This window comes from Taeniopygia guttata, chromosome 31 (genome assembly GCF_048771995.1).
Source record: "Taeniopygia guttata chromosome 31, bTaeGut7.mat, whole genome shotgun sequence".
Taxonomy (NCBI): domain Eukaryota; kingdom Metazoa; phylum Chordata; class Aves; order Passeriformes; family Estrildidae; genus Taeniopygia; species Taeniopygia guttata.
The window spans coordinates 998,286-1,014,732 of NC_133056.1; the positions used below are offsets into that span (position 1 = coordinate 998,286).

A 16,447-nucleotide genomic window follows, 5' to 3' on the forward strand; every position below is an offset into this window, starting at 1 on the left:
CCCATAAGGGTGTGACCTCTGGGGCGTGTCCCCACGTGGCCGCGCTCTCTCCGGCCGTGCCCCTGGGCCGTGTCCGGTCCGGCCGTGTCCCAGCGCTGTCCCCCACAGGTGCTGGCGCAGCAGCGGGCGGAGCAGCAGCGGCGGGAGCTGGCTCAGGCCACGGGCTCGGACGCGCCCATGGACCCGGTGACGTTCATCCAGACGCTGCCCTCGGAGCTGCGGCGCTCGGTGCTGGAGGACATGGAGGACTCGGTGCTGGCCGTGATGCCGCCGGACATCGCGGCCGAGGCGCAGGCGCTGCGGCGCGAGCAGGAGGCGCGGCAGCGGCAGCTCATGCACGAGCGCCTCTTCGGCCATTCCAGCACCTCGGCGCTCTCGGCCATCCTGCGCAGCCCCGGTGAGGGGGGTGGGGGTCCTGCTGCCTGCTGAATCCTTCTGTGTCCCCCCCAAATCCCTCTGTGTCCCCTACAATTCCCTTTGCGTCCTCTACAATTCCCTCTGTCCCCAAATCCCTCTGTGTCCACCCCAAATCCCTCTGTGTCCCCCCCAAATCCCTCTGTGTCCCCCCCAAATCCCTCTGCGTCCCCCCCAAATCCCTCTGTGTCCCCTACAATTCCCTCTGCCCCCAAATCCCTCTGCGTCCCCCCCAAATCCCTCTGCGTCCCCTACAATTCCCTCTGCCCCCAAATCCCTCTGTGTCCCCCCCAAATCCCTCTGCGTCCACCCCAAATCCCTCTGTGTTCCCTACAATTCCCTCTGTGTCCCCTACAATTCCCTCTGCCCCCAAATCCCTCTGTGTCCCCCCCAAATCCCTCTGTGTCCACCCCAAATCCCTCTGTGTCCACCCCAAATCCCTCTGTGTCCCCTCCACTTCCCTGTGTCTCCCCCAATTCTCTCTGCAGCTCCAGCTCCCTCTGCCCCCCAACAATTCTCTCTGCCCCCCTCCCACCAGTTCCCTTTGTGTTCCCAATTCTTTCTGCCCCTCCCAATTCCTTCAGGCCCCCTCCAGTTCCTTCTGCCCCCCATTCCCTGTGTCCCCACTCTGATGCTCTCAGTCTCTCTCTGTCCCCAGTGTGTGACATGTCCCCAGTGTGTGACATATCCCTGGCGTCCCCAGTGTGTGACAAATCCCCGGTGTCCCTGCTGTGTGGCACATCCCCGGTGTCCCCAGTCCGTGCCCTGTCCCTGCTGTGTGGCACATCCCCGGTGTCCCCAGTCCGTGCCCTGTCCCTGCTGTGTGACAAATCCCCGGTGTCCCCAGTCCATGCCCTGTGTGACACCGCTGTCCTGTCCCTGTCCCCGCAGCGTTCACCAGCCGCCTCAGCGGGAACCGGGGCGTTCAGTACACGCGGCTGGCGGTGCAGAGGGGCGGCACCTTCCACATGGGGGGCACCGGCACCCACAGCAGGTCAGTGGGCATCGGGTCATTTTGGGGTCAGTCTCGGCTGTCCCCCCCAGGCCAGGGGCAGCAGCAGGGACAGGGCAGTTTGGGGTCACTCTGGGGTCTGTTTTGGGTCACTCTGGGGTCTGTTTTGGGTCACTTTGGGGTCTCTTGGGTCACTCTGGGGTCTGTTTTGGGTCACTCTGGGGTCTGTTTTGGGTCACTCTGGGGTCTGTTTTGGGTCACTCTGGGGTCTGTTTTTATGCCACTCTGGGGTCTGTTTTGGGCCAGTTTGGGGTCCGTTTTGGGTCACTCTGGGCTCTGTTTTGGGTCACTCTGGGCTCTGTTTTGGGTCACTCTGGGGTCTGTTTTGGGTCACTCTGGGGTCTGTTTTGGATCACTCTGGGGTCTGTTTTGGATCACTCTGGGGTCTGTTTTGGGTCACTCTGGGGTCTGTTTTGGGTCACTCTGGGGTCTGTTTTGGGTCACTTTGGGGTCTGTTTTGGGTCACTCTGGGGTCTGTTTTGGTGGACTCTGGTGGACAGGGCAGTTTTGGGTCTGTTTTGGTTCACTTTGGGGTCTGTTTTGGTTCACTTTGGGGTCTGTTTTGGGTCACTCTGGGGTCTGGTTTGGGTCACTCTGGGGTCTGTTTTGGGCCAGTTTGGGGTCTGTTTTGGGTCACTCTGGGTCACTCCTGACTGTCACACATCCCCAGGCTGGTGGACAGGGCAGTTTGGGCTCTGATTTTGGGCCAGTTTGGGGTCTGTTTTGGTTCACTTTGGGGTCTGTTTTGGTTCACTTTGGGGTCTGTTTTGGTTCATTCTGGGGTCTGTTTTGGGTCACTCTGGGGTCTGTTTTGGGTCACTCTGGGGTCTGTTTTGGGTCACTCTGGGGTCTGTTTTGGTGGACTCTGGTGGACAGGGCAGTTTCGGGTCTGTTTTGTTTCACTTTGGGGTCTGTTTTGGGCCACTTTGGGGTCTGTTTTGGGTCACTCTGGGGTCTGTTTTGGGTCTCTTTGGGATCTGTTTTGGGTCACTCTGGGGTCTGTTTTGGGTCACTCTGGGGTCTGTTTTGGGTCACTCTGGGGTCTGTTTTGGTTCACTTTGGGGTCTGTTTTGGGTCACTTTTGGGGTCTGTTTTGGGTCACTCTGGGGTCTGTTTTGGTTCACTCTGGGGTCTGTTTTGGTTCACTTTGGGGTCTGTTTTGGGTCACTCTGGGGTCTGTTTTGGGTCACTCTGGGGTCTGTTTTGGGTCACTCTGGGGTCTGTTTTGGGTCACTCTGGGGTCTGTTTTGGTTCACTCTGGGGTCTGCTTTGGGTCACTCTGGGGTCTGTTTTGGGTCACTTTGGGGTCTGTTTTGGGTCACTCTGGGGTCTGTTTTGGGTCACTCTGGGGTCTGTTGTGGTTCACTTTGGGGTCTGTTTTGGGTCACTCTGGGGTCTGTTTTGGGTCACTTTGGGGTCTGTTTTGGGTCACTCCTGGCTGTCCCACATCCCCAGGCTGGTGGACAGGGCATTTTGGGGTCTGTTTTGGTTCACTCTGGGGTCTGTTTTGGGCCAGTTTGGGGTCTGTTTTGGGTCACTCTGGGTCTGTTTTGGGTCACTCTGGGATCTATTTTGGTCACTCTGGGTCACTCCTGCCTGTCCCACACCCCCAGGCCGGCGGGCAGCAGCGTGGACAGCCTGCTGCGCCTGCGCGGGCGGCTGCTGCTGGACCACGAGGCTCTGTCCTGCCTGCTGGTGCTGCTCTTCGTGGACGAGCCCAAGCTGAACACGAGCCGCCTGCACCGCGTCCTGCGCAACCTCTGCTACCACGCTCCCACGCGGGGCTGGGTGGTCCGCAGCCTGCTGTCCATCCTGCAGCGCAGCAGCGAGAGCGAGCTGTGCCTCGAGACCCCCCGCGGGACCCCCGAGGAGCGGCCGCGGGGCCGCGCCGGCGGGAGCCGCGCCGGGCCGGGCTCGGCCGCGGAGCCGCGCGGGCTGGACCTGCTGCACCGCATGGAATCGCGCAGCTCCGGCCAGCTCTCCTGGCTCTCCGTGTCCATGGACGCCGCCCTGGGCTGCCGGACCAACATCTTCCAGATCCAGCGCGTGCCCGGCCGCAAACACACGGAGAAACACGCGGCGGCCGCCGGATCCGCCGTCCACATCCACCCCCAGGCCGCGCCCGTGGTGTGCCGGCACGTGCTGGACACCCTCATCCAGCTGGCCAAGGTGGGGGTGCTGCTGGGGGTGTTTGGGGGGTGCTGGAGCATGTTTGGGGTTCTTTGGGGGGAGCTGGGGAAAGTTACTGGGTTTTTGGGATGTTCCTTGAAGGTTTTTTGGCACGTTAAGGGGTGGTTTGGCACGTTAAGGGGTGGTTTGGGGAACATTACTGGGATTCTGAGATGTTCCTTGAAGGTTTTTTGGCACGTTAAGGGGTGGCTTGGGGATCTCCAGGGGAAATTTGGGGAAATTGGGGAACGTTACTGAGTTTTTGGGAAGTTCCTTGAGGTTTTTTGGCATGTTAAGGGGTGGTTTGGGATCTCCAGGGGAAATTGGGGAACATTACTGGGTTTCTGGGAGGTTTCTTGAGGGTTTTTTGGCACGTTAAGGGGTGGCTTGGGGATCTCCAGGGGAAATTTGGGGAAATTGGGGAACGTTACTGAGTTTTTGGGAAGTTCCTTGAGGTTTTTTGGCATGTTAAGGGGTGGTTTGGGGATCTCCAGGGGAAATTGGGGAACATTACTGGGTTTCTGGGAGGTTCCTTGAAGGTTTTTTGGCACCTTAAGGGGTGGTTTGGGGATCTCCAGGGGAAATTTGGGAAAATGGGGAACGTTACCGGGTTTCTGGGATGTTCCTTGAAGGTTTTTTGGCACCTTAAGGGGTGGTTTGGGGATCTCCAGGGGGAATTGGGGAACGTTACCGGGTTTTTGGGATGTTCCTTGAAGGTTTTTTGGCACGTTAAGGGGTGGTTTGGGGATCTCCAGGGGAAATTGGGGAACGTTACCGGGTTTCTGGGATGTTCCTTGAAGGTTTTTTGGCACGTTAAGGGGTGGTTTGGGGATCTCCAGGGGAAATTGGGGAACGTTACTGGGTTTTTGGGATGTTCCTTGAAGGTTTTTTGGCACGTTAAGGGGTGGCTTGGGGATCTCCAGGGGAAATTTGGAAACTGGGGAAGGTTATTGGGTTTCTGAGATGTTCCTTGAAGGTTTTTTTGGCACGTTAAGGGGTGGCTTGGGGATTTCCAGGGGAAATTTGGGAAATTGAAGAACGTTATCGGGTTTCTGGGATGTTCCTTGAAGGTTTTTTGGCACGTTAAGGGGTGGTTTGGGGATCTCCAGGGGAAATTTGGGGAATTGGGGAACGTTACCGGGTTTTTGGGATGTTCCTTGAAGGTTTTTTGGCACGTTAAGGGGTGGTTTGGGGATCTCCAGGGGAAATTGGGGAACGTTACCGGGTTTTTGGGAGGTTTCTTGAAGGTTTTTTGGCACGTTAAGGGGTGGTTTGGGGATCTCCAGGGAAAATTTGGGGAAGTAGGGAACGTTACCGGGATTCTGGGATGTTCCTTGAAGGTTTTTTGGCACGTTAAGGGGTGGTTAGGGATCTCCAGGGGAAATTGGGGAACGTTACCGGGTTTTTGGGATGTTCCTTGAAAGTTTTTTGGCACGTTAAGGGGTGGTTTGGGGATCTCCAGGGGAAATTTGGGGAAATTGGGGAACATTACCGGGTTTTTGGGATGTTCCTTGAAGGTTTTTTGGCACTTTAAGGGGTGGTTTGGGGATCTCCAGGGGAAATTTGGGGAATTAGGGAACATTACTGGGTTTCTGGGATGTTCCTTGAAGGTTTTTTGGCACCTTAAGGGGTGGTTTGGGGATCTCCAGGGGAAATTTGGGAAATTGGGGAACACTACCGGGATTCTGGGATGTTCCTTGAAGGTTTTTTGGCACCTTAAGGGGTGGTTTGGGGATCTCCAGGGGAAATTTGGGGAAATTGGGGAACATTACGGGGTTTCTGGGAGGTTTCTTGAGGGTTTTTTGGCACGTTAAGGGGTGGTTTGGGGATCTCCAGGGGAAATTTGGGGAATTAGGGAATGTTACCGGGATTCTGGGATGTTCCTTGAAGGTTTTTTGGCACGTTAAGGGGTGGTTTGGGGATCTCCAGGGGAAATTTGGGAAATTGGGGAATGTTACCGGGTTTCTGGGATGTTCCTTGAAGATTTTTTGGCACGTTAAGGGGTGGTTTGGGGATCTCCAGGGGAAATTTGGGAAATTGGGGAACGTTACCGGGTTTCTGGGATGTTCCTTGAAGGTTTTTTGGCACATTAAGGGGTGGTTTGGGGATCTCCAGGGGAAATTGGGGAACGTTACTGGGTTTCTGGGATGTTCCTTGAAGGTTTTTTGGCACGTTAAGGGGTGGTTTGGGGATCTCCAGGGGGAATTTGGGAAGGTTATTGGGTTTTTGGGATGTTCCCTGAAGGTTTTTTGGCACCTTAAGGGGTGGTTTGGGGATCTCCAGGGGAAATTTGGGAAATTGGGGAACGTTACCGGGATTCTGGGATGTTCCTTGAAGGTTTTTTGGGACGTTAAGGGGTGGTTTGGGGATCTCCAGGGGAAATTTGGGAAAATGGGGAACGTTACCGGGTTTTTGGGAGGTTTCTTGAGGGTTTTTTGGCACGTTAAGGGGTGGTTTGGGATCTCCAGGGTAAATTTGGGAACATTACCGGGATTCTGGGATGTTCCTTGAAGGTTTTTTGGCCCTTGAGGGGTGGTTTGGGGATCTCCAGGGGAAATTGGGGAGCACTAGAGCTTGGTATTGGGTTTCTGGGGGATTCCTTAAGTGTTTTGGGGGGCACTGGGACATTTTGGGGTGCACCAGGGCACGTTGAGGGGTCGCTGGGGGCCTCTGGGGGTCACTTGAGAAAGCTGTGGTGGGCACTGAAACATTCCACAGAGAAACTGGGGGGTCTCTCCCCACACTTGGGGTCCATCCCAGTGGCATCTGGCAGGGGGAGGATCCCCAAAACCTCTATGGGGCCTGGGGGTGACTGGGGCCTCGTGGGGTGGGGGATATCGGGAATTCCGGGCTGGTTTTGGGGTGGTTTTGGGGTGGTTTTGGGGTGATTTTGGTGTTTTCAGCACCCCCACGTTCCCCCCAGGTCTTCCCCAGCCACTTCACCCAACAACGAGGCCGAGACCCCACCACCGACCCGGAGCGCGACCGCGGCCCCCCCAAATCCGGGGGCAGCCCTTGCCCTCCCCCACCTCCCCAAACCCCACCGGCACCCCCACCCCCTCCCCCCCCACCGGCGCCCCCTCCCCAGCCCTGCCCCCCCAGTCCCAATCCGGCTCGCTGTCCACGGATTTTTGGGACCTGCTGGTCAAGCTGGACAACATGAACGTGAGCCGGAAGGGGAAGGGGTCGGCGCGGGCGGGGGGCGGCGGGGGCGGCCCCGAGCCCGAGGCGGCCGGGGGGGGCCTGGAGGCGTCGCCGCTGGGGCAGCTGATGAACATGTTGTCCCACGGCGTCATCCGCCGCAGCCCCCTCCTCACCGAGAAGCTGCTGCGCCTCCTCTCCCTCATCTCCATCGCCCTCCCCGAGGGGGGCAAGGCCGGCGAGGGGGGGGCAGCGCCCCAAAACGGAGCCCCCGCCCCCCCCGCGCCCGCCCCGCCCGCTGCAGGGGGTGGGACGGGGATGGGGATGGGGACAGGGGCGGCTGCAGCGCCCGGGAGCCCCCCGGGACAGGGGGGCAATGGAGGAGGAGGAGGAGGAGGAGGAGGAGCGGCCACGGCTGGAGGAACTGCGGGTGAGTGTGGGGATGGGGACAGGGGGACATGGAGATGGGGACAGGGATGGGACAGGGGGACTGGGATGGGACAGGGGGACAGGGATGGGGACGTGGAGATGGGGACAGGGGGACATGGGGACAAGAATGGGACAGGGGAACAGGGATGGGACAGGGGGACTGGGATGGGACAGGGGGACTGGAATGGGGACATGGAGATGGGGACGTGGAGATGGGGACTGGAGAATGGGGACGGGGGACATGGGGACAAGAATGGGACGGGGGGATGGAGATGGGGACAGGGGGACAGGGATGGGACAGGGGGACAGGGATGGGACAGGGGGACAGGGATGGGGACGTGGAGATGGGGACAGGGGGACATGGGGACAAGAATGGGACAGGGGGACTGGGATGGGACAGGGGGACATGGGGACAAGAATGGGACAGGGGGATGAAGATGGGGACAGGGATACAGGGATGGGACAGGGGGACATGGAGATGGGGACAGGGGGACAGGGATGGGGACATGGAGATGGGGACATGGGGACTGGGATGGGGACAGGGGGACATGGAGATGGGGACAGGGGGACAGGGATGGGACAGGGGGACAGGGATGGGACAGGGGGATGGAGATGATGGGGACAGGGATACAGGGATGGGACAGGGGGACAGGGATGGGACAGGGGGACAGGGATGGGGACGTGGAGATGGGGACAGGGGGACATGGGGACAAGAATGGGACAGGGGGATGGAGATGGGGACAGGGATGGGGACAGGGGGACTGGGATGGGATAGGGGGACTGGGATGGGGACTGGAGAATGGGGACAGGGGGACATGGGGACAAGAATGGGACAGGGGGATGGAGATGAGGACAGGGAGGGGGACAGGGGGACTGGGATGTGGAGAGGGGGACTGGGATGTGGAGAGGGGGACTGGGATGGGGTGGGAATGTGGGGACATGGGGACAGAGATGAGGGCATTGGGATGGGGACAGGGACGTGGGGAAGGGGATGGGGACATGGGGACGGAGATGGGGACATGGAGATGGGGACAGAAGGACATGGGGACAAGAATGGGACAGGGGGATGGAGATGGGGACTGGGATGGGGACAGGGGGACTGGGATGGGGACATGGAGATGGGGACTGGAGAATGGGAACAGAGGGACACGGGGACAAGAATGGGACAGGGGGACTGGGATGGGGACATGGAGATGGGGACAGGGGGACTGGGGACATGGGGACTGGGATGGGACAGGGGGACAGGGATGGGGACGTGGAGAATGGGGACAGGGGGACCATGGGGACAAGAATGGGACAGGGGGATGGAGATAGGGACTGGGATGGGGGACAGGGGGACTGGGATGGGCTGGGAATGCGGGGACATGGGGACAGAGATGAGGTCATTGGGATGGGGACAGGGACGTGGGGAAGGGGATGGGGACATGGGGATGGGAATGGGATGGGGGCAGGGATGGGATATGAGGATACGGACAGGGACAGGACATGGATGAGATGCGGTGACAGAGATGGGACATGGGGACAGGGACGCAGGGGGACGCGACAGGTACAGGGAGCAGCCTGGGTGGGGTGGGGGTGGCACCTCCCTCCCACTGCCACCACCCCCACGGCTGTGTCCCCGCTGTCCCCAGCCCCTGCCAAGAGCTCCAAGTCCCCTGCCAAGGTCCCCGAGGGTGGCCCTGACCCCCGGCTGGCAGCCACAGGCCTGACCGAGAGCCAGCTCCAACTCTCCGTGGAGGTACCAGGGAGGCCGGGCTGGGCAGGGGGGGGGTGTCCTGCTGTCCCCAGGTGTCCCCAACCCCCCTGTGCCACCCCCAGGTGCTGACATCACACTCGTGCTCGGAGGAGGGGCTGGAGGACGCGGCCAACGTCCTGCTGCAGCTGTCCCGGGGGGACGCGGGGACAAGGGACACGGTGCTGCGGCTGCTGCTCAGCGGGGCCCGGCAGCTGGGGGGGGCCCTGTGCCGCCAGATCGGTGAGGGGGGGTCCTGGGGCTGGGGGGAGGGCCCTGTGGTCAGTGGGATGGTCAGTGGTCAATGAGGGGTGCCCTGTGGTCAGTGGGGTGGTCAATGGGGGGTGCCCTGTGGTCAGTGGGGTGGTCAATGGGGGGTGCCCTGTGGTCAGTGGGGTGGTCACTGGTCGATGGGGGGTGCCCTGTGGTCAGTGGGGTGGTCACTGGTCAATGGGGGGTGCCCTGTGGTCAGTGGGGTGGTCACTGGTCAATGGGGGGTGCCCTGTGGTCAGTGGGGTGGTCACTGGTCAATGGGGGGTGCCCTGTGGTCAGTGGGGTGGTCACTGGTCAATGGGGGGTGCCCTGTGGTCAGTGGGGTGGTCACTGGTCAGTGGGGTGGTCACTGGGGGCCGCCCTGTGGTCAGTGGGGTGGTCAGGGGGGGCTGCCCTGTGGTCAGTGGGGTGGTCAGGGGGGTCCCAGCCCGTGCCACCCCCAGGGACGCTGCTGGCCGAGCTCCGTGAGTACAACCTGGAGCAGCAGCGGCGGGCACAGCTTGAGGCCCCGTCCCCGGAGGGGCTCCCCGAGGAGCAGCCCCCCAGCGCCAAGCTCAAGGGCAAAATGCAGAGCCGGTGAGTGCCCACACCCCCTGAGGCCTGGCGTGGCTGCTGTCCCTGTCCTGGGCACCGCTGACCGCTCCTGTCCCTGTCCTGGGCACTGCCAACCCCTCCTGTCCCTGTCCTGGGCACCCCTGACCCCTCCTGTCCCTGTCCTGGGCACCACTGACCCCTCCTGTCCCTGACCTGGGCACCACTGACCCCTCATATCCCTGTCCTGGGCACCACTGACCCCTCCTGTCCCTGTCCTGGGCACTGCTGACCCCTCCTGTCCCAGTCCTGGGCACCACTGACCCCTCATATCCCTGTCCTGGGCACCACTGACCACTCCCGTCCCTGTCCTGGGCACCACTGACCCCTCATATCCCTGTCCTGGGCACTGCTGACCCCTCCTGTCCCTGTCCTGGGCACCACTGACCCCTCCTGTCCCTGTCCTGGGCACCACTGACCACTCCTGTCCCTGTCCTGGGCACCACTGACCCCTCCTGTCCCTGTCCTGGGCACCGCTGACCACTCATATCCCTGTCCTGGGCACCACTGACCCCTCATATCCCTGTCCTGGGCACCACTGACCCCTCCTGTCCCTGTCCTGGGCACCGCTGACCACTCATATCCCTGTCCTGGGCACCACTGACCCCTCCTGTCCCTGTCCTGGGCACCGCTGACCACTCATATCCCTGTCCTGGGCACTGCTGACCCTTCCTGTCCCTGTCCTGGGCACCACTGACCCCTCCTATCCCTGTCCTGGGCACCACTGACCCCTCATATCCCTGTCCTGGGCACCACTGACCCCTCCTGTCCCTGTCCTGGGCACTGCTGACCCCTCCTGTCCCTGTCCTGGGCACCACTGACCACTCCTGTCCCTGTCCTGGGCACCACTGACCCCTCCTGTCCCTGTCCTGGGCACCACTGACCCCTCCTGTCCCTGTCCTGGGCACTGCTGACCTTCCTGTCCCTGTCCTGGGCACCACTGACCCCTCATATCCCTGTCCTGGGCACCACTGACCACTCCCGTCCCTGTCCTGGGCACTGCCAACCCCTCATATCCCTGTCCTGGGCACCACTGACCCCTCCTGTCCCTGTCCTGGGCACTGCTGACCCCTCATATCCCTGTCCTGGGCACCACTGACCCCTCCTGTCCCTGTCCTGGGCACCACTGACCCCTCCTGTCCCTGTCCTGGGCACCACTGACCCCTCATATCCCTGTCCTGGGCACCACTGACCCCTCCTGTCCCTGTCCTGGGCACTGCTGACCCCTCCTGTCCCTGTCCTGGGCACCACTGACCCCTCCTGTCCCTGTCCTGGGCACCGCTGACCCCTCCTATCCCTGTCCTGGGCACTGCTGACCCCTCCCATCCCTGTCCTGGGCACCACTGACCCCTCATATCCCTGTCCTGGGCACCACTGACCCCTCCCGTCCCTGTCCTGGGCACCACTGACCCCTCCTGTCCCTGTCCTGGGCACCACTGACCCCTCCTGTCCCTGTCCTGGGCATCACTGACCGCTCCTATCCCTGTCCTGGGCACCACTGACCCCTCCTGTCCCTGTCCTGGGCACCACTGACCCCTCCTGTCCCTGTCCTGGGCACCACTGACCACTCCTGTCCCTGTCCTGGGCACCGCTGACCCCTCCTATCCCTGTCCTGGGCACTGCTGACCGCTCCTGTCCCTGTCCTGGGCACCACTGACCCCTCCTGTCCCTGTCCTGGGCACTGCTGACCCCTCCTATCCTTGTCCTGGGCACCACTGACCGCTCCTGTCCCTGTCCAGGGCACTGCTGACCCCTCCTGTCCCAGTCCTGGGCACCACTGACCCCTCCTGTCCCTGTCCTGGGCACCACTGACCGCTCCTGTCCCTGTCCTGGGCACCACTGACCCCTCATATCCCTGTCCTGGGCACTACTGACCCCTCCTGTCCCTGTCCTGGGCAACACTGACCACTCCCGTCCCTGTCCTGGGCACCACTGACCACTCCTGTCCCTGTCCTGGGCACCACTGACCCCTCCTGTCCCTGTCCTGGGCACCACTGACCCCTCCTGTCCCTGTCCTGGGCACCGCTGACCCCTCATATTCCTGTCCTGGGCACTGCTGACCACTCCTGTCCCTGTCCTGGGCACCACTGACCCCTCCTGTCTCTGTCCTGGGCACCACTGTCCCCTCCTATCCCTGTCCTGGGCACCACTGACCACTCCTGTCCCTGTCCTGGGCACCGCTGACCCCTCCTATCCCTGTCCTGGGCACTGCTGACCCCTCCTGTCCCTGTCCTGGGCACTGCTGACCCCTCCTGTCCCTGTCCTGGGCACCACTGACCCCTCCTGTCCCTGTCCTGGGCACCACTGACCCCTCCTGTCCCTGTCCTGGGCACCACTGACCCCTCCTGTCCCTGTCCTGGGCACCGCTGACCCCTCATATTCCTGTCCTGGGCACTGCTGACCACTCCTGTCCCTGTCCTGGGCACCACTGACCCCTCCTGTCTCTGTCCTGGGCACCACTGTCCCCTCCTATCCCTGTCCTGGGCACCACTGACCACTCCTGTCCCTGTCCTGGGCACCGCTGACCCCTCCTATCCCTGTCCTGGGCACTGCTGACCCCTCCTGTCCCTGTCCTGGGCACTGCTGACCCCTCCTGTCCCTGTCCTGGGCACCACTGACCCCTCCTGTCCCTGTCCTGGGCACCACTGACCCCTCCTGTCCCTGTCCTGGGCACCACTGACCCCTCCTGTCCCTGTCCTGGGCACCACTGACCCCTCATATCCCTGTCCTGGCCACCACTGACCACTCCTGTCCCTGTCCTGGGCACTGCTGACCGCTCCTGTCCCTGTCCTGGGCACCACTGACCCCTCCTGTCCCTGTCCTGGGCACCACTGTCCCCTCCTATCCCTGTCCTGGGCACCACTGACCACTCCCATCCCTCTCCTGGGCACCACTGACCACTCCTATCCCTGTCCTGGGCACCACTGACCGTTCCTGTCCCTGTCCTGGGCACCACTGACCCCTCCTGTCCCTGTCCTGGGCACCACTGACCCCTCATATCCCTGTTCTGGGCACCACTGACCACTCCTGTCCCTGTCCTGGGCACCACTGACCGCTCCTGTCCCTGTCCTGGGCACCGCTGACCCCTCCTGTCCCTGTCCTGGCACCACTGACCGCTCCTGTCCCTGTCCTGGGCACCACTGACCCCTCCTGTCCCTGTCCTGGGCACTGCTGACCCCTCATATCCCTGTCCTGGGCACCACTGACCCCTTATATCCCTGTCCTGGGCACCACTGACCCCTCATATCCCTGTCCTGGGCACAACTGACCACTCCTATCCCTGTCCTGGGCACCGCTGACCCCTCCTGTCCCTGTCCTGGGCACCGCTGACCCCTCCTGTCCCTGTCCTGGGCACTGCTGACCCCTCCTGTCCCTGTCCTGGGCACCGCTGACCCCTCATATCCCTGTCCTGGGCACTGGTGACCACTCCTGTCCCTGTCCTGGGCACCACTGACCCCTCCTGTCCCTGTCCTGGGCATCGCTGACCCCTCCTGTCCCTGTCCTGGGCACTGCTGACCACTCCTGTCCCTGTCTGGGGTCCCTGCCGATGACCACTGCCCACTCCCCATGTCCCCACTGCTGACCACTGTCCTGCAATCCATCTTGGTCCCACTGATGACCATCCCCCTTATCCCTGATGACCACTGCCCACTCCCCATTGTCCCTGCTGATGACCACTGCCCACTCCCCATGTCCCCACTGCTGACCACTGTCCTGCAATTCATCTTGGTCCCACTGATGACCATTCCCCTTATCCCTGATGACCACTGCCCACTCCCCATGTCCCCACTGCTGACCACTGTCCTGCAATCCATCTTGGTCCCACCGATGACCATTCCCCTTATCCCTGATGACCACTGCCCACTCCCTGTTGCCCCACTGCTGACCACTACCCTGCAATTCATCTTGGTCCCACTGATGACCATTCCCCTTATCCCTGATGATGACCACTGCCCACTCCCCATTGTCCCTGCCGATGACCACTGCCCACTCCCCCATGTCCCCACTGCTGCTTGGTCCCACCAATGACCATTCCCCTTATCCCTGATGACCACTGCCCACTCCCCATGTCCCCACTGCTGACCACTGTCCTGCAATCCATCTTGGTCCCACCAATGACCACTCCCCCTTGTCCCTGATGATGACCACTGCCCACTCCCCATTGTCCCTGCTGATGACCACTGACCACTCCCCATGTCCCCGCCGCTGACCACCCTCCTACAATCCATCTTGGTCCCACTGATGACCATTCCCCTTATCCCTGATGACCACTGCCCACTCCCCATTGTCCCTGCCGATGACCACTGCCCACTCCCCCATGTCCCCACTGCTGACCACTGTCCTGCAATCCATCTTGGTCCCCGCGATGACCACTCTCCTAATCCCTGCCAATGACCACTGTCCATGTCCCCACTGCTGACCACTGTCCTGCAGTTCATCTTGGTCCTACCAATGACCATTCCCCTTATCCCTGATGACCACTGCCCACTCCCTGTTGCCCCACTGCTGACCACTGTCCTGCAATCCATCTTGGTCCCACTAATGACCATCCCCCTTATCCCTGATGACCACTGCCCACTCCCCATTGTCCCTGCCGATGACCACTGCCCACTCCCCATTGTCCCTGCTGATGACCACTGACCACTCCCCATGTCCCCACTGCTGACCACTGTCCTGCAATTCATTTTGGTCCCACCGATGACCATCCCCCTCATCCCTGATGACCACTGCCCACTCTCCATGTCCCCACTGCTGACCACTGTCCTGCAATCCATCTTGGTCCCACTGGTGACCACTCCCAATTGTCCCTGCCGATGACCACTGCCCACTCCCCATTGTCCCTGCCGATGACCACTGCCCACTCCCCATGTCCCCACTGCTGACCACTGTCCTGCAATCCATCTTGGTCCCTCCGATGACCATTCCCCCTATCCCTGATGACCACTGCCCACTCCCCATTGTCCCTGCCGATGACCACTGCCCACTCCCCATGTCCCCACTGCTGACCACTGTCCTGCAATTCATTTTGGTCCCACCGATGACCATCCCCCTTATCCCTGATGACCACTGCCCACTCCCCATTGTCCCTGATGATGACCACTGCCCACTCCCCATGTCCCCACTGCTGACCACTGTCCTGCAATTCATTTTGGTCCCACCGATGACCATCCCCCTTATCCCTGATGACCACTGCCCACTCCCCATTGTCCCTGCCGATGACCACTGCCCACTCCCTGTTGCCCCACTGCTGTCCACTGTCCTGCAATCCATCTTGGTCCCACCGATGACCATCCCCCTTATCCCTGATGACCACTCCCCATGTCCCTGCTGCTGACCACCATCCCTCTCCCCGACCCCTGACCCCTTTCCCTTTCCCCCCAGCTTCGACACGGCCGAGAGCGTGGTCATCGTGGCGTCCCAGAAGCGCGCCCTGGGCGGCCGGGAGCTTCAGCTGCCCTCCATGTCCGTGCTGACCTCCAAGACGTCCACGCAGCGCTTCTTCCTGCGCGTGCTGCAGGTCATCATCCAGCTGCGGGACGACACGCGCCGGGCGCACCGCAAGGCCAAGCAGCCCGGCCGGCTGGGTAAGGGCCGCCCCGGCCGCCCCCGCTGCCCGCTGCCCGCCGCCCGCGCTGACCGCCCGCGCTGTGCCCGCAGGCGCCGCGGGGCTGGGGGCGGCCGGCAGCATCCAGGCCGCCGTCCGGCAGCTGGAGGCCGAGGCCGACGCCATCATACAAATGGTACGTGAGGGCCAGAGGGCCCGGAGGCGGCAGCAGGGAGACACGGTTAGCACGGCCGCCTTCCTCCACCCTGCCCTGCTCCTCTTCCTCCCGCTCCTGTGTGCTCTGGCCTGGCCTCCTCGGCCGCCTCCTGGTCATCCTCGGCCTGCCCGGCCTTCCTCCTCATCATCCTCATCTCCTCCTCGTCATCCTCACCTCCTCCCCATCATCATCCTCACCTCCTCCCCATCATCATCCTCACCTCCTCCTCATCATCCTCACCTCCTTCTCCTCGTCATTCTCACCTCCTCATCATTATCATCCTCACCTCCTCCTCCTCATCATCCTCACCTCATTATTCTCACCTCCTTCTCCTCATCATCCTCACCTCCTCCTCATCATCTTCACCTCCTTCTTGTCATCCTCACCTCCTCATCATTATCATCCTCACCTCCTCCTCATCATCCTCACCTCCTTCTCCTCGTCATTCTCACCTCCTCATCATTATCACCCTCACCTCCTCCTCATCATCTTCACTTCCTTCTCATCATCATCCTCACCTCCTCTTCATCATCCTCAGCTCCTCCCCATCATCATCCTCACCTCCTCCTCATCATCCTCATCATCCTCACCTCCTCATCATTATCATCCTCACCTCCTCTTCATCATCCTCACCTCCTTCTCCTCATCATCCTCACCTCCTCCTCATCATCCTCATCTCCTCCTCATCATTCTCACCTCCTTCTCCTCATCATCCTCACCTCCTCATCATCATCCTCACCTCCTCCACCTTATCATCCTCACCTTCTCCTTGTCATCCTCACTCTCCCCAGCTCTGTCCTCCTCATCATCCTCATCATCCTCATCATCCTCGTCCTGCCCCTTCCTCCTCCCCTGCTCTTCCTCCTGTTCCCGTGCCCCCTCATCCTCCCATCCCTGACCTTCCTCATCATCCTCATCCTCATT

The 16,447-nt window shown here is 61.3% G+C and overlaps 1 protein-coding gene across 1 annotated transcript in view; it reads left to right on the forward strand.

The window, feature by feature from the left end:
* HUWE1 (HECT, UBA and WWE domain containing E3 ubiquitin protein ligase 1) overlaps nucleotides 1-16,447 on the forward strand; it is a 119,610-nt gene that overhangs the window by 79,582 nt on the left and 23,581 nt on the right. The window contains exons 65-74 of the mRNA XM_072920178.1: nucleotides 109-397; nucleotides 1,306-1,408; nucleotides 3,040-3,595; nucleotides 6,519-6,614; nucleotides 6,689-7,166; nucleotides 8,797-8,903; nucleotides 8,984-9,140; nucleotides 9,614-9,746; nucleotides 15,144-15,346; nucleotides 15,420-15,547. Of these exons, the coding sequence (XP_072776279.1) occupies nucleotides 109-397; nucleotides 1,306-1,408; nucleotides 3,040-3,595; nucleotides 6,519-6,614; nucleotides 6,689-7,166; nucleotides 8,797-8,903; nucleotides 8,984-9,140; nucleotides 9,614-9,746; nucleotides 15,144-15,346; nucleotides 15,420-15,547 (2,250 nt within the window). The remainder of the gene's footprint in view (nucleotides 1-108; nucleotides 398-1,305; nucleotides 1,409-3,039; nucleotides 3,596-6,518; nucleotides 6,615-6,688; nucleotides 7,167-8,796; nucleotides 8,904-8,983; nucleotides 9,141-9,613; nucleotides 9,747-15,143; nucleotides 15,347-15,419; nucleotides 15,548-16,447) is intronic.